General features: G+C 44.9%; 1 protein-coding gene across 2 annotated transcripts; it reads right to left on the reverse strand.

Moving 5' to 3' along the window:
• Nucleotides 1-550: 550 nt before the first annotated feature.
• Nucleotides 551-21714, reverse strand: LOC138629795 (nipped-B-like protein B). 2 transcript variants are annotated; one of them, XM_069713733.1, is made up of 47 exons: nt 21515-21714; nt 18956-19103; nt 18268-18433; nt 17610-17710; nt 17172-17280; nt 16928-17076; nt 16339-16469; nt 16161-16251; nt 15530-16045; nt 13830-15443; nt 13423-13560; nt 12989-13171; nt 12737-12808; nt 12548-12634; nt 12351-12451; nt 12166-12252; nt 11822-12053; nt 10920-11071; nt 10753-10833; nt 10509-10609; nt 10273-10402; nt 10092-10174; nt 9764-9896; nt 9537-9680; nt 9353-9439; nt 8912-9129; nt 8708-8810; nt 8516-8614; nt 7925-8071; nt 7308-7442; nt 7114-7212; nt 6951-7004; nt 6748-6856; nt 6496-6632; nt 5999-6139; nt 5821-5914; nt 5119-5273; nt 4946-5036; nt 4637-4810; nt 4361-4551; nt 4111-4218; nt 3531-3731; nt 3289-3435; nt 2779-3149; nt 2524-2698; nt 2104-2292; nt 551-1509 (listed from the first exon to the last, which is right to left on the reverse strand). In XM_069713733.1, exons 2-47 carry the CDS (start codon nt 19017-19019, stop codon nt 1162-1164), a joined length of 8238 nt encoding a protein of 2745 aa, XP_069569834.1. In that variant the 5' UTR covers nt 19020-19103; nt 21515-21714; the 3' UTR covers nt 551-1161. The 2 variants fall into 2 exon arrangements, with proteins under 2 accessions (XP_069569834.1, XP_069569833.1); XM_069713732.1 differs by having other exon boundaries at nt 15530-16048.
• Between the last annotated feature and the right edge of the window lie 3038 nt (nt 21715-24752).

Here is a 24752-nt window from a genome sequence, read left to right on the forward strand (position 1 = left end):
CGGTTCAGCGTCATCTTCTTCGCCTCCATCATTTTTGTCAGACTGAGTCTCGTGAAGCTCAGTGCTGCCACCACCGGTTAAAGCAATTCTAGGTGTAACATTTGCCATCAAAGACAATACAGATACCAATACAGATGTTTTTTAAGATATTAAATTACATACATAAAACAAACAAATGGGGATTCAGTGAATCTGTATCATACAAAAAATATTACTACACAAGAAAATCTATATATTTTCATAATAGCCTGTTTTTTTTTTTTATCATTTCAGCTGACGTGACATATGATTTGTAAGACTTATTAGATTTGGTTACAATCGCAGTGCTTTTGTAAATGAGCATGTTTTGAAGTGAAGACTTCAATAAACACATAAGATCTGATACGATTTTTTCCAAAAGTACAGAAAGACCCGTTTGTCAATCCACTCATGGGGAGCAAGTGACCTCCTCTTCACCTGTGTCAAACACACAGGTGAGAAAACCCCAGTGCAGGTAAAGTTACATAATACACACTCCGATTTGGGGCGAAAAAAGCGCAAAACAAGTAACAAAGACGTAAGAAAAATTTATTGCAGTATTTGTTCCACCAGAAGAGCAGGGATCACTGTTTTGTTGCTTTGTGCTCTATCACATCAAAATCTATATTAAAAAACAATGTCGGCATGGATACTGCACTGCTTTGAACATAAATAAAGTATATCAAAGATAGTCCATTACACAGTGGAGGTAAACAACAAAATGTTTAAAACAAGAACAAATGTAAAAGTTGTTGGAGCTCAAGTCAAGTGAATAAATCCATCTGCTAGTTTAAATTCCAAAAACACTTTATTAAGAACATCATCAATACACTAATTTCCAACATTCACTTTATTTTTTTTTACAGAATTATGTTCAGATATAAACATGTTTTTAGTTCAACTATAATACAGTGGGAGTAAAAATCAAACAACCAGGTTGCTGCACAACAGCGAAGGAACTCCCACGAAACGTTTTCCCAAACAGCTCCTTCTTGTGTTTAACTTGTCTGTGTTTAAACAGATCAGTGCTCACAATACTTTTCCTCCATCAGGGCCTTAAATCTAAAGAGGTTTCACTTTCTCTCTGCATGTAACATATTGTATCCGTAGATTTGGGCTGTGAAGGGTTTCTGTTTGAGTGGATTAACTCTTCGTCCCCTCCTTGGCAGCATATAGCGCCCGTAACGTCTGTGCCGCTTTGTTTGTCAGCTTGTGTCCACTCGTCAAGGAGATTTTCCTGTAAATAATGTCCGACTCCTTGATAGTGTCGACCCAAGGCACCTTTTTGCGACCGTCCCGTTTCTTGGCCACGGCCCAGGGTCCAGAGTAAGTCCCAGTCATCCAGTGTATACTGTAGCCGCTTCGGGTCTTCTGGACGACGCGGGCGATCTGCGGTCTGTCTTTGTATTTGGGACGGCAGATGGCGATGATGTCCATGGCTTCCACTGTTTCCGAGTCCTCCGCAGCGTCACCGCCTTTCCTTGGTTTTCTCTGTGGAGAAAAAGTGTCAGTCACCTTTAACACAGCCATCGTCAAACAAACATCTCACGTTATATCAGGTTATAAAAAAAGATGTTTGGTAGATTCAGTAAAGTGACAAAGTTGATCGGAGGAAGAACTCTTTCCTGATGTGTTTACTGTGAATCCTGCATTGTAAGATCAGTGAAGCTGAATCCGTTTCACTGTCATTTCTAAGGTCAAGATGTGCAGAGCATTGTACTAAATTATCCTGTATGTTTGTCCTCCCTGTAAACATGTCTGGACCGCACACTGTGCTTATTAACATGAGGAGTCTGTCAGCCAGACGGTTTCAACATGGCTACAACATGCAGGTCGATCAGTCTGCTGCTCAAAACAATGTACACGTCGAAGGAATATACATCTACACATCTTATCTGCACGTCTGTTATGTTTAAGCGTATTAGGACCATGTTTCATGGTGATTCTGCACCGTAAAAGATTGATTTTGTGGTTCATCTCAGTGAAAGTTGCATCTGTATCAGCTCACTAATGCAATCAGAACTATTAGGTTAGTAGTGGATGCTGTGGAACGAAAAGATATTTAAGGAGTTTTCAAATTCTCACCGCAGGAGGATCTTCATCGTCACTCTCCTCGTCCTCCGTCTCCACCGGAGCGGTGTGGTTACTGTGGTTGTGGTTCCGGGGTTTTGAGACCCTCAGCAGCGAAGTGATGGCTTTGTTTCTGGCGTTGGCGTTTGCCTCGCCATCTTCATCCTCTTCGTCACGATCTAAGTGGTCCATCAGTACCTTGAACTGCGAGATAAAAGTAGGCAAAGCCAAAAAATAAGTATTTATTATTTCTAGCCAACTCAAAAGTTCTTATCTGCTGTACAAATGAAAGAAGCAACATTTTGATGAACAGCAATGAGACAAAGGTTCTGAACCGGACTGATATTTTTGACATGAATATTTGACCCTGGAAATCCTGCCTACTACTTTTATTTCCAAAAGGTCAGATAAAACATAAATAAACCGAACACTCACATCCAAATACTGTTTGACAATATTCCTCTTGATTTTGTAGCTGAGGTCGCTGTTTGCTTGATCACTCTTCAGGTAGTCCAGAGTCTGAGCAGGCTTGAAGTGCACCTTTGATTTCCTGTTCACTGCCTTCTCGTATACTTTGGCAGACTCGGTCGGCGAATACTTCTGGATTTTGCTGAAACACAAACAAAACGCTCATAAGCTTGTAGCACATAAACACCTGCGCTGCCAGAGTTCCCCGGGGATCCGTCCCACCTGTCTGAGAAGCCGTAGAGATTCTTCAGATGTTGTTTGAGCACCAGCAGCAGCAGGATTCCCTGTGAAGCGCTGGCGAACTCCAGCAGCGGGTTGGTGTTTTCAGGCAGACGCTCCATCACCGCGTCCTCGTCCTCCACGTCGGAGTCAGAATCAGGGGCTCCGGATTTCTTTCGCCTGTGGACCACTTCCTCTTCCTCTTCGCTGCTGCTAGATTCGCTGCTGCTGGAGTCATCATCCTCATCTTCATCATTGCCATCCTCATCATCAGAGCTGTATTTCCTTCTCCGAGAATGCTTCTTCTTCTTCTTCTTTTTCTTCTTTTTCGCCTTCATCTTCTTTTCCTGTCTTACGGGCTCTTTCCGTAAACACTGCGCAGACAACCAGAATCACTCAAACAGATCAAACATATGCTGGATTTATTGCATTAGGTCCGAGTTCCTCCTCTGATAAAAGAAAATGACAAAAGACTAAGAAAATGAAGTAATATACAAAAATAAAGCTTCTCACCTCCTTGAAAGACTGCAGCAGGTTGCTACCAGAGACGGACAGAGTAATGTCTATATGGTGCATGATGAAGAGAGGCTCCTCCTGGGTCTGGTAAGGGAAGCAGGCCAAGTTGTCTGCGATGAACAGCAGCCTGTTCACTTCTGTTTTCTGCAGGGGACAAAGTAAAAGAAAGCGTATTTATAAAGAACAGCTCACATACTAACCTGCATATCTCTGCACAAATGTCCAACAGTCGAACTTACAGAGCTGTCATCGAACAGGTTGAGCAGGGAAATGAGGAAAGCCCGTCGATGCTGCCGGATCCCGCGGACCATCGTGTAGAGATGAGAGCAGAGAGCCGAGTCCGAGTCGTCGTGACGGAAACCGCGGACCGCTGCATCTTTGGATCCGTTTATGGCCTGTTGCACCTGATAAGCCATCTTCAACCCTGCCACAGCCTTCATCTGTAACAGAGACAGACGTTGCTCATTATGTTTGCAAATAAAATGACAATCCTTACAATTAAAAACGTTTTGTTTTTTTTAACTACGGGACAATAATAGATGTACAGTCCAGGTTTTTATTATATATCTTATTAAAAAAAAAGGAATTTGTAAAAATTTTGATGGTTATTTTTCTTCTGCACTCACAAACGTCTTTGTGTGATGTGTAAAATGCTTCTTCTGAGTAATATATCAAAATCTAAGCGTGAAGTCATGTTTTACCTCCTAAACTGTTTCATCGATCTGTAATCAAATCTGCTCACCAGTTCCCTCAGCTACAACCCACCACGCTGTTCAACACACTAACACACGTGGTCAACAGAAACCAGCAGCCACTCACATGGATGAAGCCCGAATATTTCTTGTCAATCTCCACCAGCTGTTGATCGGCCTTGTTCTTCATGGTCGGCTCCGGGTCTGTTCCCATGGCGACCAAGTAGGGCACACACTAAAAAAAACGATTGTTCCAAATCCGTGAAGTGCTCAAAATAGCAGAGAATGTCGAACTTTCAAGCAGATCTCATTGTAAAACATGTTTAAGTTTCAGATGATCCTCGTCAGAGGATGCTGAAGTGAGACTGTGAACTCACCTGTACAGGATGGATGAGTCCCTGGCTGAGAGTCAGCGTGATGACGTTGAGGGCGAAGTGCCGAACGGTGGACTGTGAGTGGAAGAAGGACTCCAGCACCTGCTTCAAGTAAATCTGCATGATGGAGCTGCTCATGCCTGATGAGATGTCCCCCATCTCCTTTAGATCCTCCTCCTTGGCTTGATTCTTCCCTGAATATATTAAAAGCATCAGCCTGGTCAGTCCGCAGAAGTTCTACACGTTCAGTACAGATTAACACGACATTGTTAAACTCACATTCCCGGTCAGCTTCCTGCATTCGAGAGTCCTCCTCCTGCAGGTAAGTCTGCAGGTTTTTGAGCACCTGGATCTTCAGATTGACCAAACTGCTCTCATCTGACAGGATACTGTTATAAAGAACCTTCACGTCCTGCACAAACATCAGCTCAGGGTGCATGATGAACTGGAACCCTGGACGCAGCGCAGAGGACGTAAACACAGACGTCATTACTGAGAAAACTAAAGTCAAAGGTGAGCTGTAAAAAAAATGGAATACAGTAAAATTACATCTTATATTAGTCTAAGTTTAGGTGCAATATGCTATACCTAAACCGATGATGGCCTTGATCTGCACCTCCTCATCTTCGTGAGTGGTGAAGTACAGCAGGAGCTCCAACACTTTGTCCTTGATGACAATCTGAGAGACAGCAAAGAGTCAGCCAACAAACAGGTTCTACAGCAGGTCTCACACAACCAGCAAGAGAAGCACCAGCATCTACCTTGCTAGCACCCTTGAACTCCTCCTGGTCGAAATCAAAGTGCCGACAGAGAGCCCCCACAGTAAAGAGCGAGCGCAGGAGGGTGGGCTTGTTGGCCGCCAGGGTGGAGCTGCTGGCGTCCTCCTGGTGCTGCGTCTTGAGTTTAGCCAGAGCTCCTGTAAAAGAAAACACTCTTCAAGTAAAAACTGGAGATGGAACTGCTTCTTTTGTTTTTTGAGTCCATGAATAGAGAAATGAAATGTGGACACTGAAACACGATTTGGCGTGTGTTCATTGTTCCAGTGCTAAATCAATCTCTTAATTTGAAGACAAATAAACAAGAATATAGCTGGACCTATTTATATGTTATTAAAATGTTGTTTTCTGAGTATTTAAAGGTATATGAGAAAAATCTCATAACAACATTTCTGTTGCACACCGCAGCAGAATGTTCGAATAGTAGTAGATCATTTATTTACATTTATTATGTGGTTAAATTTGTGTTGTTTCACTGATAAGGTAAACAGTATCCATCTCTTACACGCCTGCTAAATTGTTGTCCGAATTTTCTGTAAGTTTTCTTTCACTTGAGCTACTCTATCAAATCACTTAATACGCCATAAAATAACTAAAAACCTTGTCTCTAAGGAACCAAATGAAAAAATATATAAATGGCAATTATTACTTGAGAATATAATTACAATGTATATACATAATCCTTACCATAGTACCGATTAAAACAAGCCCAAACAAACTTGTAGTTGTGCGTGACCTTGTTCACAACAGCACCGAGACAGCTCACACTGTGTTGCACAACCTGTGAAGCAGAAAACATCGAATGATGTTATGATGCTGGATGCAGTTCTTTCAGTGATATATGACAGTTGTAAATGTGACTGACCATCATGCCATATTTGATGATCAGCTTCATCAGGTCTTCTTCTATGGTGGTGAGGAACGTCTCGCTCGGGTGCTCCATCAGAGGCACCACCAGCTCCAGGATCTTGGCCACGTTGCAGATCACCATGAAATCATTCTGAGTCTGAAACGACAGCAGGAGGACACATGACAGCTGTCCAGGTTCAACTTCAGTCTTTGTCTTTGTCTCCCAGCGTGACAGACGATTGTGTTTTCATTTGGTTGCCACTAGATGGACCTATTGCACAGCATTAAAAGTTACCATTGTTCATTTCTGTCCTGTGGGTACCAGGGTCAACAAACTTTAACAAAAACATTTCTCTAAAATAAATATGCTGACACAAAACAAAATTACATGGCACGCCAATATATGTACACACACACACACACACACACACACACACACACACACACACACACACACACACACACACACACACACACAAATAAGAGATGAAGAAGGCATTAAATGGTCCTCACATTGCACTTGGTGGTCAGGTAGGGCTGCATCGTCATGGCATGTTTGACCATTAACTGCGCTCTGATTTTGCTGAACAGGAAGAGAGTGGTGATGCACGACACCAGACGACCTGAGTTGACTCCTTTGTCCTCACAGTCTAAGACACAAGCAGAGAGAGCATTGACGTTTGTCACAGCAAAGAAATGTTAACAGAACAATACGAATTTTATAAGAAAATACACAACAGAATTTCTTTAGCAGAGAACATTTACCTGCAAGAGACTCCTCGTATTTTATGATGTGTTCCACGAGGTTGTCCACCAACTGAACACAGGCCTTCTTGGCAGGTTTGTACGACGCATTCTCTTCTGACTTCAGCAGCTACACGATCACAGCCACACAGTAGATAAAGAAACAATATGCACACAAACTGCAACGGAGATTTCATAAGAGTCACTCGACTTAAACAACTCACATTTTGGAGAAGCTGCTCAAACCAGTCGTAGCCTGAATCTTTACATGCCAACACCTTGGATGAAAACAAGATACGAGCTATTATGACAATGTCCAAAAAACTAAATGTTTTTCAATTGAACAACGGCACAAAAATGTTGGTCTCAAGTCTAAACAGTACAAACCACATCTGTGATGTTCAGTATCTTTCTGGTCATGGCGTTTTTGTCATGACTGGGCGTCGGGGAGAACCAGAGCTTCTGGAACGTCTCATTCACCAGTTTCTGCATTCGAAAAGATGTTTAGGTTTATAAACTGAGTAGGAAAAACTAACAAAGGGTCACTTGTAAAAGGCATTCACACAAAAATAAACACAAACCTTGATCCCCTCTTCGTCGTTGACCCTCCGGATCATCTTGACACACATCTCAGTGATCTTGTGGAAGTCTGGCTGCTCCAAGCAAATGTCCCTCAGGATCTTAATGACTCTTTTCCTCACACTGATACCGGTGTCCTGTGTAAAGATAAATAAACATGAAGTGTCTTTTTTTGTCTGATTTACATTGTAAATGGAAAATATCAAGTATCCAGTGGAAAAGAGAAAATGGACAATTAGCACATGCATAATGTTTAAACAATGAAGTTCAAGGTAAAGTGATAAAAGATCTATATTTCTCAGATTGCTGCACTGTCAAGGTATTTTGAAATACATTTTGAACTGCAGTTCTTCATTTCATCTTTAGGTGGCACTGTGGGAAAAATATGATTTAACCTCAGCTGAACTTTGGCACTTCAAATGAACTTCAGGGTCACAGTTTACTTCAGTCAAGGGCAAACTTGAGTCTGCCCTATGATACATGTTGACTGTTCCCCTTTACAAGCAATAATAAGGCACACGATGCGGCCAAATTAGCTCAAACTTTACCACATGAGGATATGATGCAAAACTTTACCCTCTTGTATCACAAAGGTGAGAAGGAAGGATGAAGAAAATACCAATATCCTTTCAATGAGCATGTCATAGTACTGCTCGATGAGCTCGGGTCGGCTGAGCACAAAGCGGCCAAGCAGCTCCACAGCTGCCTCTCGCACGCTGGTGGAGTTGTCCATGAGGCGGCAATGAACCCCACGCTGCATGTCCAACTGAAACAAATATGGGAGAGTATTCAAGCGCAGATAATCAATACATTTTAGCTGCTTTTTTGTTGTTGTTGTAAAATCAGTACTAACTCCAGTCATCAATCCAGTGGCCTAAAGCCATGTCTGGGCGTGTTAGCAGAGCTCTGCCGCTCTGCTGGTTTTAGAGTTGTAGGTCACCAACATCTTCAAAGCTTTCAGAGCTTAATACACAATTACTGTTGTTACATTCAGAACATGTAGAAAAACAGACCAGAAGCATAGGAATATGCTCTGAGCTGCATTTATGGATGTACAGCATCAAAAAACACACGTCTTGCACTGCCTGTGTGGACAGATGGATTCATTAAAATAGGAGTGGCGGCTCTGCCCGAGACTGATGACTAAAAAAATGCAGCTGAAACACCGTCTATGAAGACGAGGTGTGAGAGCCAACATGGACAGACTCACCCGTGCCAGAATACTTGGATCCACAGCCACCACCTCAGACAGACACTTCATGGCTTTAGTTCGGACTGCGATGGCACTCTCCCCCAGCACTCTCAGAATCTACATCCAACAGACAAGGAGAGAAAATGAGTCACAGCTGACACAATATAACCGCTCACTCATTCACTTCATCTGTCAAATCGATCCTCTTACCTGTGATAAATAAATATCAAAGCTCTGTGCAAACGGCCTCATAGAGGCCAGATATCTGACGATCAGACAAGAGTCCACGTAGTCGACTGTGTCCGAGTTCATCCTGAAGGAAAAGTCACGGGCAAAGTTTAAAACCAAGATGGGAGATCAAGTCAGTCAGCGCAGCAAAATTAGCGCAGTGATCCTCGGTGAAGTAAGATTTACCTCAGAGAACTGAAATGCGACGGCGAAGCCTTGATAACCTTGCGGAGGAATTTCTTGCGTGCCTCGGCCCTCTGCATAATCTCCCCGGTTGTGTCAACATCCTTGGAGTGCCGTTGACCTTTCGAGTCCTCGTCGCTCTCATTTTGAGACTTCATTGCCTTTTCTGCCTCGCTTGTGGTGTCCCTGAACCACTGGGCAATATAAAACTTCCTGGCAAACTGGGTGAAACAAAGAGATACATATGGGATGAACATTTCCAGGCAAATTACAGAGTATTTGACCATTTTTAAGGTGAGCAACGCTGTTTAGCCAACGCCTATACACAACATCCCTGTGAAGCCATTTTAAAGCTTCAAGTAGCAGAAGATGAAATATACATGCTAGATTTAAAGATTCATAAATGTGTCCATAACAGTTAGTGTATGAAGGTTCAACACTCACCACTAAAGCTGAATCTGTCTCAATGTTTTCATTGAGGAAGTCAAGCAAAGCCTTCTGGAGTTGTTGTATCTCGTCGCTGCCTTCAGTCTGTAAGGAGACCAACAGGCCACGAGCATTTCAGAGGCAGTTCAACACCTTTGTGCATTTACATGTGCAGAAGCTGTTCGGTAGTTCTGTAATCTACCTCTCTGAGGATGCGGTCAATAGCCTTTTGGTCCATCTTGCTCGTGACAGCATCTTTCCGCAGGCGGGAGGCGACAGTGCCGAGGTAGTCCAGCGACGCCACCCTGAGTGCCATTTCTGTCTGCTTGTTACTGAACTGGTGCACCTGGAGCACAAACGTCGCAATGAAGACAAACATCTGGAACAACAAAGAGTGATGACACTTCTGGAGTGAAGGACGCTACTTACCAACAGCCGGCCCAGTAGACTAAGCAGCAGCTCGGCTGCAGGCCACTCGGGCTTATTGACTGTAGACAGCAGGTCATGAACAAAGTTCTCAAACAGAGGCCTGTAGTCCTCCTCCCCTTGTTTACTGCCACACCTGAAACATACAGAATAAAATAATCCTTTATTGTCATATATTTTTGAGCATTGAAGCAGTGAATATTACAGCCGGTTCCACAGCAGAAGCAGATATAGTAATGTGTAAGGATGGCCAGAGTCTCAGTCCAGAGACAAAAGGCAGCAGAGCTACAGATTTGAGCTTGATGGATGCGATCCAGGACCAATGACTTACTTCTTGAGAAACACCGATAGGAAGTTCTGAGCTGTCCTCATCGCCGTTTCGTAAGAGTTTGTCATGAAGACATCTTTATCCACCTAAGAAAAAATACCCAATACGTAAAACAATTTCTGAATCAAAACTTTTTGTTTTCAGATAAATATGTTTCAGAATGAGATGAATCCTGGGTGGGGACCTTCTTATTATGTTCCTCGTCTGAGTCTCTCACAGAAGGAAGGTGAACCACACACTGGATGAGCTGAAGAACGAGGGCGGTGACCATCTGGATGTACAACGGCTCTCCGTCCGAATCGCTGCTGTTAAGCCTAGGGGAGTGTGAGTTATTAATATCTTTAAGTTCAAGACTTCAACAATAAATTGTTCTCATTTATGTCGTTTTACTGAGCAAATATTTCCTCGAGTTTCAGTCACCTGAAGTTCCTGAGGCTGCGTTTACTAGTCGGCAGTCGAGCCAAGGAGGTGAAAACCTCCTCAAGGATGAGCTGCCTGTGCTTCTCGTAACGAGAGAACACCTACAGAGGAGAAGAATGCAAAACTCCTTATCAAAATACACCAGTAGAGACATCGGGCAGGAGAATGCCATTAAGAATAACAATCTGAATCAATGGCAAAATGAATAAAGCAACACTAGAATAAGACGCCACAGCTGACTTACTGCCGTCACCAGTGTGATGGCACACAGCTGCAGTTCGCTGACATTCTCCACAAAGAACGGTGTGATACCCAGCGTAGACACCTAAGATGTGGGCACAAAGCAGTCAGGTATGAGCACCAGTCGAAGGGGGTGCGAGGCCTCGAATATGAATGATGTCAGAGTCCCACCTGGAGAATCGTGGTGTCGGTGAGCAGCTGGATGTCCAACAGCTCTGAGATGTTGCTGATGATATCGCAGACTTTGTTGTAGAGCATGATCACCACCTTCTGTTTGTGGGTGGAGCCCTTTGCTCTCTTGGACTTTGAAGTATACATGCCACCTGGGTGAGGAAGACAACAATGAAAATAAGAGTGGATGCAAAAACCACTTTAAAACAGCACATGCAGTGTGTTCGAACGTGTCGCAACATTTTTTAGATTCCATAACAAAAATGTTTCACATCGGGAAATATGACTACAAGTACACATTTATTTTAATTCAAGGTGAAGTATTTGCATTTTTTTGCAGTAACTCCCTGATGGTATTGCAAATGCCATGAGACATACCCGCGCTGGTTGGCTGATTACATACTGCACATGCTCTGTGGGCAAGGCGTGCGCACCAGAGACCTTCACCATCTGACTCAGCAAATATTGGGTTCAGGATGATGCTCATTTGAATGGAGATAAAAGAATTTGATTGCACAGCCCTTCTAGACTTTCCAGATGTTGTTGGACTGAATGGATCAAATTGTGATTAAAGCCCTTTTCTGGGGGTTGTGACACCATTTATTTCATATATTCACCATCCAGCCACAATTCATTCACCATTTTATAGCGGCAACTGTAGCGACAGAGCAGGCAAAGCCTTTGTCGTATGACGACATTGTTTGGGTAGTTGCTGCAACTGGCAGAAGGGGGAGACACAAATTCTGCACTTCAGGTTTAACCCAAGATTAGTTCTAAAAAATTCAGAACGGATCGATCTACTCAGTTCAAACATAAACATGAACTGTGCGCGCACAAAAACAACTCCTGGAAACAAAGGTTACTGCAACATTTGTAGAGCAGCGGGGAAGACGGCAGCTGACCTCCGTGGGGATCCACTCTGTAGACCGGGTCATACTGAGGGTACAGAGAGTTTTGCAGATGGAACTTAGTGTACTGCAACACCCTCTCGATCACATCCTCTATATAAACAGCCTTGGGCATGCGCGGCGACGTCATTATGTTGAGCGCAGTCAAACAGGCATCAGCAGACTTAGTCACGCGCTCCATGATAAGGTCGCGCCACAACCGCTCCTCATCCATGGAGTCATTATCCTACAAATCAGTACAAAAGTTAGAGAAATAGTTAAACTTGCTGGAAAGTGCGACACAGAATATTAGGAAAGAAAAGCCTTTTTAACTTCCACAGTGAACATCAACAACTTACATGATTCATGAATGTGGAAAGTTTGACGCTGTCCAGAATGTTCTTCTCCAGGATATTCAAAACTTTCACCAGTTTACTAGATGAAAACTGTGGACCAAAAAGATGAGAGGTTGCATTAACCACACTGCAGCTGTGCATCGGCGCTCTTTACAAAAGCCCGAGTGACAGAGCAGAAGCCGTCTCACCTTGTTAAAGATGCCCATAGCTTTGAGCTTAGCAGAATCACTGCCGAGCTCGCTCAACTGCTGCTTTCCAATCAGCAGTTCTTGAGGTATCTCGTCATCATCTGTGTGAAGGTACAGAGTTATCATGTGGACATTTTTCAACACAACAGTTGAACAAAATGTCAGGAAGTTTGGAAGCAGAGCAGAACCATGTTTACCTGCACTGAGCTCCACATCCTCCAGATTCTCAAGAAGGTTGTCCACACTGGAAGCAAATCTCTTAAATGTTGAGGAGTCCATCATTTCTGTTAAATAACGTAAACAAATGTATTAATACAAATATGTTGCTTTTTATGTTATATTAAAATCTATTAGTGTTACAGTAGAATTGAGCGGCACATCAATACCCTCTGATGTCAGCTTGGAGTCGTACAGCTTCCGGTTCTTCTGTTTCTCCTTTTTCTTCAATTTTCTGGCAACTAAACAAAAAGAAAACACCTTAACAACATTAGTCAAACCCACGACAGCAGCAACCAACACGCACGCGGTCAACATATAACAGAGGAAAAACATCCTGACTACCGTATACATTGTTCACAATTATATATTTTTTTGCCAGCCCTCTTCCTCACTGGTAAACCCGTGTAAAAGTGTCTCACCGTCACTCAGGGATGGTGGAGGAGTCTCCTCATCTGAGTCTTCGAGTCTCGAGTCCCGGTGACGGCTCCCAGACCCCCGGCGAGCATTATGAACACCTCCACTTCTACGGTGATCTCCAGAACCTTTCTTCTCCTCGTGCTTCCACGTCTTGTCGTAGTCTTTCTTGGACCTTTTCCTTGCAGCTGAAAAAAAAAAAAAAAAAAAAAAAAAAATCAGAGAAAAAGTACAGGCAATAAAATGTCAAAATAATACAGTATTTACAATATTTATAGAGTACAATGTGGAGACAACTAAACCTTTTGACAGATTTTGTAGCTTTCTGATGCATACGTGCAAAAATTAGGTGAATGTTCAACGTTCAAGCACTTTGAGCTGCATTTCTTGTATGAAAGGTGCTATACAAATAAAGTTTATTATTATTATTAATACTCACGCTCAGTCTCAGAGTCATTGGCATCGTCTTTGTTATCGTCGTTATCATCCGTGTCCTCGTCTGAGGGCACCTCAACATATTTGGATTTCTTACTAATACTGTGCTTTCGCTTGTTTGTCGTCTCACAAAAGGACATCTCTGTAAACACAAGAGTGGAGTGAGCTTGGAGCAAAGAAGGATAATCCTTTGGATTAATGACTTTGATCACAATGATTCCAGAAACAGTAGTTCAAAATTGCACATATCCATCCCCTGTAGTTGGTGTATATTTTTAATAAAGCCAAAGAGTATTTGCACATGCGGTGATAAATGTCGGCCAGTGCAAACGGAGAGTCAATGAAAGAAGGAAGTGTCCACATACTGAAATACAGCTCCCCAAAATGTAGACCAGTAAAAATAAATCTTACCTCTTGGTGATTTGTCAACGGAGGACAGTTTCTTGGATTTGGAGCCGTGTGCATTCCTGCGTTCCTTAATCATCCTTTTCACCTCATCAACGCTGAGTTTCTGAAGCACAACGATGGGTTTAGCGCTACTGTTTAAGTTCTCTATCAGCGACACTCTCTCCAGCCTCACTCGCGGTTCGCTCCAGCTCTCGACCACTTTGCTTTCCGGTTGGGCATCTTTTTCTTTTCCATCGCGTTTCAATTTCGGGATCACAAAGTTCTTCAGACTTCCTGACTTGCCACCCAGCAGGTACGAAGGGAACTCGATAGGTTTGGTCTCAAAAGACGGCCGTTTGTTTCCAGCTTGGTTGCTCGTGCTGCCATCCGAGCTCGTCCTCGGTTCCTTACTGGGGCTCTGGAGGCTGGAAGCGCTCGTCCTCGGTTCCTTACTGGGGCTCTGGAGGCTGGAAGCGCTCGTCCTCGGTTCCTTACTGGGGCTCTGGAGGCTGGAAGCGCTCGTCCTCGGTTCCTTACTGGGGCTCTGGAGGCTGGAAGCGCTCGTCCTCGGTTCCTTACTGGGGCTCTGGAGGCTGGAAGCGCTCGTCCTCGGTTCCTTACTGGGGCTCTGGAGGCTGGAAGCGCTCGTCCTCGGTTCCTTACTGGGGCTCTGGAGGCTGGAAGCGCTCGTCCTCTGTCGGCCGTTCAGGTCCGCTGATTTTCTGCTTCCATCCTGCTTCGTTCTGGAGATGTCAGACTTAGTTTGCTGGTCAGGTGAGCTTTTATTACCGTTTTCTCTTGACAACATCTTGTGTTTCCTGTCCCTGTCTCGATCTTTGTCTTTCTCTCTGTCTCGATCTTTGTCTTTTTCTTTAGGTCTGTCTCTGTCTTTTTCTTTGTCCCTGTCCCTATCTTTGTCTTTGTCTTTTTCTTTTTCTTTGTCTTTGTCTCTGTCTTTGTCTTTGTCTCTGTGTTTTTCTCTGTGTTTGTCTCTGTGTCTCTCTCTGTCCTTGTCCCTTTCTCTATCCCTGCCTTTGTCTTCCTCATGTTTGGAGTTACGCTCTGCCTTGCTGGTGTTTTTGGGCGTCTCGGGTCTGCTGACCTGGGATCTGTGACTGTTGTGGTTCTTTTCTTCTTTGTGGCGTGAGTCTGAATGCTTGTCGTGTTTCTGTCGTTGCGTGTCTGGCCGTCTGTCGTCCGAGTGTCCCTTGCCGCCGTCGGTTTTGTCGTCATGCTTGTGTTTTGATTCGCGCCAGTTTTCTTGCTTCTGTCGAAAGGTTTCTGGTTGTCCATCTGAGCCAGACTTCTGGGAGTTGTCCACATGCTGTTTGATGATCCCAGGTCTGTTTTCAACTTTATTGACCTTTCCATCAGCGTTTGACTTTAGGCGACGTATGTGATCCTCACAAACCTGCTGTGCTTCCAAGACCACTACAGGCTGTCCTATTACTCTGCCAGCTTGCTGTAGATCAATACTGACCATCAGAGCAGGTCGACTGGCACCGTTACTAGCAGCACTCGTCTTCTTGGGTGTCAGCTTGCTAACACTGTTGGCCCCGTGTACAGTTGGCCCCTCACTTGGCTCAACTCCGGGTTCCTGAGGATATGAGTCTTGCTTCCGTTTCTTCAGTGGCTTGTCTGCAATATAAAACACTGCATCTTAACCTCTCTACAAACACAAACAACCTCGGGGCATGAAAAAAAGGCAATACACAGAAATTCACCTTTATCCTGGACTTCTTTAGACCATCGTTCTCTGTCAGTGGCTGATTCGCGTTCTATTCTGTCGATTTCTGCAAGCGCGTCTGTCTCAGCATCATCGAACACAACTGCACTGATGACTCCAGCCTCCTTGGTGTTCGGCCGTACGGCAACCTGCTGACAGTTTGCCTGCTCCTCAACCCCTAACTTGTGGGAAAAGTCTTGGGCAGTCCTTGACAACTGATTATTATCAGTTATCATAAGCGTTTCATGGTCTGAGTCCATATGGGCCCTCGGGGGAAGCTCGTCAGATTGATCCAACTCTGGAATCTTCACTCGGGACAGTTTTAAAGTCAGCTTGGCAGAGTCTGGAGAACTAACAATGTCGTACAGGGTATCTTTGTCCGTCTGCTCGTTTTCTTCTTTACTCCTCTCCCTCTGCTTCTTTTTGCGGTCAGACGAGGTGAGGAGGAGGTCGGGTGCAGCGCCTCGTGGCCCATCAGGTGGAGGTGACTGCATGATAAGAGGAGGCCTCAACCCTGCTGAAGCACAAAAGTTGAGGGAAACAGGAAGATCAGAAAACAAAGAATGATTTGTGCAATGGTGTATTATTGTTGTTCCCACCAAATGAAGAATATTGCTAAGGCAGAATACTTTTTGCAGTCTCTTCACTCCCAGCAGGAGAACACGCAGATTGTGGTGATTTAACTGAAAATGCAGCAGCTTTCATGGAAGAGTCATTCTCCTGTTGAAACACAAGACATTCATCATTACTTTCAACAGCCAGTGTCTGCTGAGGTCCAGCTCAGGATATTGTGATTTTCTGCATTACCTCATGTCCCAGTCTGTGAGCCACGTTCATGTAGTCTTCATCAGAGCCGAGTCTCGCATTATGATTCGATGAATTACTTGAAAGCTGTCCAGAGACTTTGTTGTCATGGATATTTCTCAAACTGCTTGCAACTATAACAAAGAACGAAAGGAAATCTTTGTTTATTTTTTAGGCAGTGCCTCACATCTGCTTATCACACATGTATTACAACCTTTGCAGAGAGCTGTAGTTTTACTGTACCACAGTAAGATAATGCCAGCTCATCAACTTTTTCTTCGCCACTTCGGGGTGTATAAAAGTTCATGTTAAAAGATTAGTTCAGTAATTTTATTACAATCAACTAGATTAATATGAATCACCATGCAACTGTTGTCATTTCAAAAATATGTGTTTTTCTAAGACTTTAATCTAACAGTTTAGATTTCTCATTGTTTGAGTGGAGTCGGTGTTCAACAACATTTACTGGGGACACTTGTGGATGATTGAAAAACTTTTCTTTGATATCAAAAGATTGCCATTTGCAGCCATTCCTAACAAATGTGTGACAAGCAGCTACTGACACTTCTCTCTTGACCAAGCAGGTACTTACCCTGCTGACTCTGTTGTTGCTGAGAGTAACTGGGTGGATTGTACTGCATGTAGTCTGCAGGACTCTGAGGGGTGTAGGGACTCGGGATAGGACTGTTCTGCTGGGGTACAAAGCGAGTACCTGAGCCAGACTGTGGGGATGTAAAGCATCTGTAAAGAAAAAAAGGAAGAAGTAGTCTCAGTAGAAGTACAGAAATGCCTCTGCTGCTTCTTCACCATCTGCTAGTGAGCCAGCATTGCTTTACCCAGAGGGACTTTGAGGGACAGAGGTTTGCTGATAGTTCGATGCTGGACTCCCATGGACCTGATTCTGAGAAATCTTGTACTGTTGTATCATTGGCTGTTGCATTACGCCTGGGAGATGAAGACAAAAAGTAAATAATTAAGGATGTACAAACTAGAAACAGAACATCTGCAATTCTCCCGCTAAACCAAACACATCTAACCAGGAGCCAAACTGGGTACAACTATTATTCTACTCTGCAGTGGCTCTGCCCCGCTGGTGTAGTGAAACTAACTGTAAGTGGTACACCTGACCCAGGAAATGCTCAGGTGAAGAATCAGTTACAGCAGAACCACCTGGTAGAACCAGGGAGAGCGAATGCACTTAAGCTCAACTGTAGAGTCAACAGCATGTCTGTGTCTCCGTCTCACCACCCCAACCTTGTACTGGGTTAGCATACTTTTGTCCCCGAACACTTTGGGGTTCCTGGACAGCAAGGTCTGTAGCAGCATTGGCATATCACCCTCAGGTTCATCGTTACCCAAGTTGTCCTTTAACTCTCTGGAAAACAGACAAAAAAACATCATATTACAAAAAAAACCATCATATTACAGACAGTAGCTGCTGAATGCTTAATGCGAGACTAAAGCATCATTTTCAACACAGTTTAAACCAGCACTTTATCATTCTGGCAAATCAGAGCATGAGCTGACACATCTGCTGAAGCAATGAGTGTAATATGATCCCTGACATAAAAAGTCCAATGTCCAATTTCATGATTAATTAACATTGTTGTTTTTATAGTGAAATAACACTTTGTGTGGCCGTTCCACCACCACCGCTCACAATCTCAATGTCACAACAACGATTTATTTCCAGTTCAACAGGACTTGGTCAAAACCTGCTAAATGGCTGGTGTGAAATGTGATGACATGTGTAAGAAATAATACAGAGCTTTTAACATACAACAAACTTAATTTGAAAGGGATCCAGGATGATGTAACTTTATCATTCGACTCGTGCAGTAAAAGTTTATCGTCCTGTTCCCACTGTTACACGCTTCGTTCTTGCAAATGTGTCCAGCAGCGAGGTGTGAAAGAGACGCGAGCGGCACTCACATGTGTTCAGTGGAGACCTGGTTAAGGCTGTGAGCCAGCTGAGTCACCAGATTATCGTCTCGACACACCAGCAGGCTGCTGACCTCTTCGGAGATCCTTCCATTGTACAGCAGACTCTTAGCAGTGGTGGCAGGAAGAGGTGAAGGCAAAGGCAGCTGGTTCAACACTGAGAGGGGAGTCGGGTCGCGTGGAGGAGAAGAGGAAGCAGGACACCAGGAAATCATAAAATAAAACTGTTTTAGAAAAAGCTTTAGGGTGAGAAAATATTTCTGGATGTAGGATTTAAAATGTGAAATGCGCACGTAATGTAATTTATTCAATCGTATGCAGCTCGTAGCCACTGTGTTAACTGAGGCTTGATTCATTTTACTTATATTAGTCAGAATAACATTTTGAAGCCCTCAGAAGACACATGACCAAAAACTGTTGTAATAAAATGATAAACATGCAGTTATCGATCTGTACACTCCTCAAGGTGCACTTCTACAATCTCATGCATCATTACGAGATCATATATGTGTGAAATCAACAAACTTCCCTGGATTTAATATTTATTCTTCTGCTTTTCTTTTCTTTTTTCTTCTATTTTATGATTGAAACCGGTCAGTCGACTAATTCTGACGCCGGTCTGCACGTTAAGTGTTGGGTTTGCGTGAGCAGCGTTGGAGAGGGACGGGGTTGAACTTACGGTCTGTTAGGCTAGCGATTCCAGCAAGAGTAGTGATGGGAACATGAGGCATATCACCATTCATGCTGAAGATGAGGTCAAGAGGTCGTGTCAGTGCACAGGCTGCTCAGTTTCACCAATCTCTTCTGATTTGTCACATCTCCAACGCCTGCAAAGACAAAACAACCCACACAGTGGCAGGAGGAGGAACTCTGGTTATTACAAACTGAAGATTATAATAATAAACTCTGGTTATTACAAACTGAAGATTATAATAATAAACTCCGGTTATTACAAACTGAAGATTATAATAATAAACTCTGGTTATTACAAACTGAAGATTATAATAATAAACTCCGGTTATTACAAACTGAAGATTATAATAATAAACTCCGGTTATTACAAACTGAAGATTATAATAATAAACTCCGGTTATTACAAACTGAAGATTATAATAATAAACTCCGGTTATTACAAACTGAAGATTATAATAATAAACTCCGGTTATTACAAACTGAAGATTATAATAATAAACTCTGGTTATTACAAACTGAAGATTATAATAATAAACTCCGGTTATTACAAACTGAAGATTATAATAATAAACTCTGGTTATTACAAACTGAAGATTATAATAATAAACTCCGGTTATTACAAACTGAAGATTATAATAATAAACTCTGGTTATTACAAACTGAAGATTATAATAATAAACTCTGGTTATTACAAACTGAAGATTATAATAATAAACTCTGGTTATTACAAACTGAAGATTATAAATAATTTGAGAAATGGAGGTTGAACAGAGGTGTGAATGAAACAGCTGTGCGGCCCTGCAGGCCTGGACATGATCACCTGATCACCTGGTCTTGATCACTTATTGATTAAAGGTTCCACTCAGAACCGTCTTCCTCTCTGATCCCGGTTCTTCCTCTCTGGTCCCGGTTCTTCCTCTCTGGTCCCGGTTCTTCCTCTGTGGTCCCCGGTTCTTCCTCTCTGATCCCGGTTCTTCCTCTCTGGTCCCGGTTCTTCCTCTCTGGTCCCGGTTCTCCCTCTCTGGTCCCGGTTCTTCCTCTCTGGTCCCGGTTCTTCCTCTCTCTGGTCCCGGTTCTTCCCGGTTCTTCCCCTCTGATCGCGGTTCTTCCTCTCTGATCCCGGTTCTTCCCGGTTCTTCCCCTCTGATCGCGGTTCTTCCCGGTTCTTCCTCTCTGATCCCGGTTCTTCCCGGTTCTTCCTCTCTGGTCCCGGTTCTTCCCGGTTCTTCCTCTCTGATCCCGGTTCTTCCTCTCTGATCCCGGTTCTTCCTCTCTGGTCCCGGTTCTTCCTCTCTGATCCCGGTTCTTCCTCTCTCTGATCCCGGTTCTTCCTCTCTGGTCCCGGTTCTTCCCGGTTCTTCCTCTCTGATCCCGGTTCTTCCCGGTTCTTCCCCTCTGATCGCGGTTCTTCCCGGTTCTTCCTCTCTGATCCCGGTTCTTCCCGGTTCTTCCTCTCTGGTCCCGGTTCTTCCCGGTTCTTCCCCTCTGATCGCGGTTCTTCCCGGTTCTTCCTCTCTGATCCCGGTTCTTCCCGGTTCTTCCTCTCTGGTCCCGGTTCTTCCCGGTTCTTCCTCTCTGATCCCGGTTCTTCCTCTCTGGTCCCGGTTCTTCCCTCTCTGATCCCGGTTCTTCCTCTCTGATCCCGGTTCTTCCTCTCTGGTCCCGGTTCTTCCTCTCTGATCCCGGTTCTTCCTCTCTGGTCCCGGTTCTTCCTCTCTGATCCCGGTTCCCGGTGTTCCCCGGTTCCCGGTGTTTCCACCTGTTTTCTCCGGTTGAACAATAGCTGCGATGAATTACAACCGTTTAACGTCAGTCACACGAACCGGGACCGACTCGGTTGGTGACAATAATTGGTGATAAAGCCCGAAGTTGAAGCTTCCGTCTGTTCGTGTTTGTGTGTTTGACGTCAGCTGGTTTAGTTTTTACATTTTAAAGAGCTGAAACAACCCGAACAACATCCGGAGCTCTGCTAGCTGCTTCTTTTGTCAGTTGGGACGTTAGCTCCGGACAACTTCTGACTTCTGATGATGATGATGATGATTATGATGATTATTATGATTATTATTATTCTTTCTTTCTTTCTTTGTCCGTTTTGGACGTTTTTGCTAAAAGGACGAGACGTGTGTGGAAGTGACTCGCATCAACTCGCTGTTAGCCGAACCGGCTAGCAGCAGCTGGAGATGCAGCTAACGTATGCTAGCTGGTGTAACCTGCTCTAGCTAGCATCACCAGCCTCCAGCCCGGCTAGCCGCGGTACCGAGCCGCGGTACCGAGCCGCGGTGCCTCCAGCCCGGCTAGCCGCGGTGCCTCCAGCCCGGCTAGCCGCGGTACCTCCAGCCCGGCTAGCCGCGGTACCGAGCCGCGGCTCGCTTCCTCCAAATCTTTCTCCGGTCGCTCGTGCGGTTCCGACCCAACACTTCGGGGCCTCCGTCGCGTCTCGAGCGCACAAAGTGGACCTCGGACTTGCCTGAGGAAGCGTCACCCCGACCCGACGCCGAGGAGCCGGGGGTACAAAGCGCAGACCCCCATCACAAATCACAATTACCCCCTCGGCTGATTCCGGTAACGGCTCCGGTGGTCCCGGTGGCTCCGGTGGTTCCGGTGGCTCCGGTGGTCCCGGTGGTTCCGGTGGTCCCGGTGGCTCCGGTGGTTCCGACGAAGCGACAAAAACACGCAGGACGGAGAACGAATCAGCAGACTGGAGTCTGTTGAATCTAGTATTTACCTCTGGATGTGATGAGAAAGAGAAGTGGTTCTGGTGGAGGAGGAGGAGGGGGGAGGAGGGAGGAGAGGAGGGGGAGGGAGGGAGGAGAGGAGGGGGCAGGAGGGAGGGGAGGAGGAGGGAGGAGAGGAGGAGGGAGGAGAGGAGGGGGAGGAGGGAGGAGAGGAGGGGGGGAGAGGAGGGGGAGGGGAGGAGGAGGAGGGGAGGAGAGGAGGGGGGGAGGAGGCAGGAGGAGGGAGGAGGGGGAGGAGGGAGGAGAGGAGGGGGAGGAGGGAGGAGAGGAGGGGGGCAGGAGGGAGGGGAGGAGGGAGAGGGGAGGAGGAGGGAGGAGGGCGGAGAGGAGGAGGGAGGAGAGGAGGGGGGGGAGAGGAGGGGGAGGGAGGAGGGGGAGGAGGGAGGCAGGAGGAGGGGGGAGGGAGGAGGGGGAGGAGGAGGGAGGAGCGGGGAGGGGGGCAGGAGGAGGAGAGGAGGGGGGAGAAGGAGGAGCAGGATGGCAGCTGGAGAAGAGTCTCCTGCTCTACAGCTCCTCAAACCAGAGGTTCGTCTCTTCGGCAGCAGTCCACACCGGCTTCATCCCCCGGTACATCCCCCGGTACCAGTACCAGGAGATGTACCGGTACCGGTACCAGGAGATGTACCGGTACCGGTACCGGTCATTGGAGAGGAAACAAGAACGAGAAAAGGGGGACGAGAGGAGAAGCGGCCCAACTCTCTCCTCCAAGACTCGTTAAAAGCAATAACAGTTTTTTCAAAATAAAATGACATGAAACTAATTCAGAAAATAATCAAGTTCAGTGTCGTGCAGGTTTAAACCTCCTTCATGGTTCAGGATCTGGTGGAGCGTGGTTTAAACCTCCTTCATGGTTCAGGATCTGGTGGAGCGTGTTTTAAACCTCCTTCACGGTTCAGGATCTGGTGGAGCGTGGTTTAAACCTCCTTCACGGTTCAGGATCTGGTGGAGCGTGGTTTAAACCTCCTTCACGGTTCAGGATCTGGTGGAGCGTGGTTTAAACCTCCTTCACGGTTCAGGATCTGGTGGAGCGTGGTTTAAACCTCCTTCACGGTTCAGGATCTGGTGGAGCGTGGTTTAAACCTCCTTCACGGTTCAGGATCTGGTGGAGCGTGTTTTCAGGATCTGGTGGAGCGTGTTTTGAAAAACCTCCTTCACGGTTCAGGATCTGGTGGAGCGTGGTTTAAACCTCCTTCACGGTTCAGGATCTGGTGGAACGTGTTTTAAACCTCCTTCACGGTTCAGGATCTGGTGGAGCGTGGTTTAAACCTCCTTCACGGTTCAGGATCTGGTGGAGCGTGGTTTAAACCTCCTTCACGGTTCAGGATCTGGTGGAGCGTGTTTTAAACCTCCTTCACGGTTCAGGATCTGGTGGAGCGTGGTTTAAACCTCCTTCACGGTTCAGGATCTGGTGGAGCGTGGTTTAAACCTCCTTCATGGTTCAGGATCTGGTGGAGCGTGGTTTAAACCTCCTTCATGGTTCAGGATCTGGTGGAGCGTGGTTTAAACCTCCTTCATGGTTCAGGATCTGGTGGAGCGTGGTTTAAACCTCCTTCATGGTTCAGGATCTGGTGGAGCGTGGTTTAAACCTCCTTCATGGTTCAGGATCTGGTGGAGCGTGGTTTAAACCTCCTTCATGGTTCAGGATCTGGTGGAGCGTGGTTTAAACCTCCTTCATGGTTCAGGATCTGGTGGAGCGTGGTTTAAACCTCCTTCATGGTTCAGGATCTGGTGGAGCGTGTTTTAAACCTCCTTCATGGTTCAGGATCTGGTGGAGCGTGGTTTAAACCTCCTTCATGGTTCAGGATCTGGTGGAGCGTGGTTTAAACCTCCTTCATGGTTCAGGATCTGGTGGAGCGTGTTTTAAACCTCCTTCATGGTTCAGGATCTGGTGGAGCGTGGTTTAAACCTCCTTCATGGTTCAGGACTCCACACTAATTATCTGAAGAATAAATTGATGTTTTCACATCTGATGACGAACATTGTTCAAATCCGTTCATCTCGGGTGACGTCGACATGTCCTCACAACAAACACACGAACAGTCAGCCAATCAGCTGACTGCCTCCCACTGGAACCTTAACCATGCCTTGCCCAAAGGTTCTCCAGTCCTCCGGCATGCTCCAAACTAATTAAGGATGGAAGAGGTTCTGGTACAAGTGGACCTATAAAATAAAATCCCTTCATAGTGTGTACCCGGTCAGCAATAAAGCTCCACTTCATCTGGAGACACATTAACACCGTGTTAGTTTAATAAGCAGGTTTTGGTCTCCCCCTTGTGGAGATTTATTTTTATGGTTATGCAGATTAAAGCAAACTTTTTGACTAACTTCCTGTCTGAGTGTCTCACTTTTTCCAGTTAACCCATCTTTAGATTGTGACATTACCATTTAGATGATGGTGAATGGATGTGCAACAAAACAGCAATAAAAGCTATAAAACTAAGAAGGATCCTGTAATAAATGTTCCATTTACTGTTCATTAATTATTTAATTAAAGATTAAGATTCAGGAATACCCAAAGCTCAGCATGTCCAGGGACAAACACACGTTTGACTCTTTTAAAAGTGTGTAGCTGTCGATGAACCACACACTAAAATAAATCACCATGAATACGCGAAACAAAACAGGCATGAGCAATGTCGGTGTAAATGAACAACGTTGTGTTTCCTTTGCTGAACCCTTGTTTGGAAATTTGAAAAATACGTTAACATCATGACTTCAAAGTGTACAGATTTGTGAAGTTGCTTTTAAGACATTTTCAGCTATATTTTACGACACAATCATGAAGTGTAACACAGTTTTGATAACTACAGGCCAATTTCTTTATTTTTTGTTATCATGTTCTGGATTAAAAAAATGTTAAGATCTATAGTCTATATAGGTTTATAAATTCAATGTAGCTTTTGTATTATGGTGGCCTATTTGTAAATAACAATAAACCCTGTTCACACACACTTGCTCCCTCATGGAAGGCCGGCAGCTGACGCCTCGAGTTTCAGAGTGGATAATAATGTTGCGTTCAGGGCCGCGGGGTTTCACGGTAATTACTCC

This window comes from Brachyistius frenatus, unplaced genomic scaffold (genome assembly GCF_029030835.1).
Source record: "Brachyistius frenatus isolate BFR_SWC_R1_liver_20210118 unplaced genomic scaffold, ASM2903083v1 Contig_122, whole genome shotgun sequence".
Lineage (NCBI taxonomy): Eukaryota > Metazoa > Chordata > Actinopteri > Embiotocidae > Brachyistius > Brachyistius frenatus.

Coding starts and splice junctions, on each gene's coding strand:
- LOC138629795 (XM_069713732.1), bottom strand. CDS start 19,019: ATGAATGGTGATATGCCTCATGTTCCCATCACTACTCTTGCTGGAATC. Junction 5,037..5,118: donor AGTTCAAGGGTGCTAGCAAG/GTAGATGCTGGT, acceptor GCTGTCTCTCAG/ATTGTCATCAAGGACAAAGT. Junction 4,552..4,636: donor GCAGGAAGCTGACCGGGAAT/GTGAGTTTAACA, acceptor TAATATATTCAG/GGAAGAATCAAGCCAAGGAG.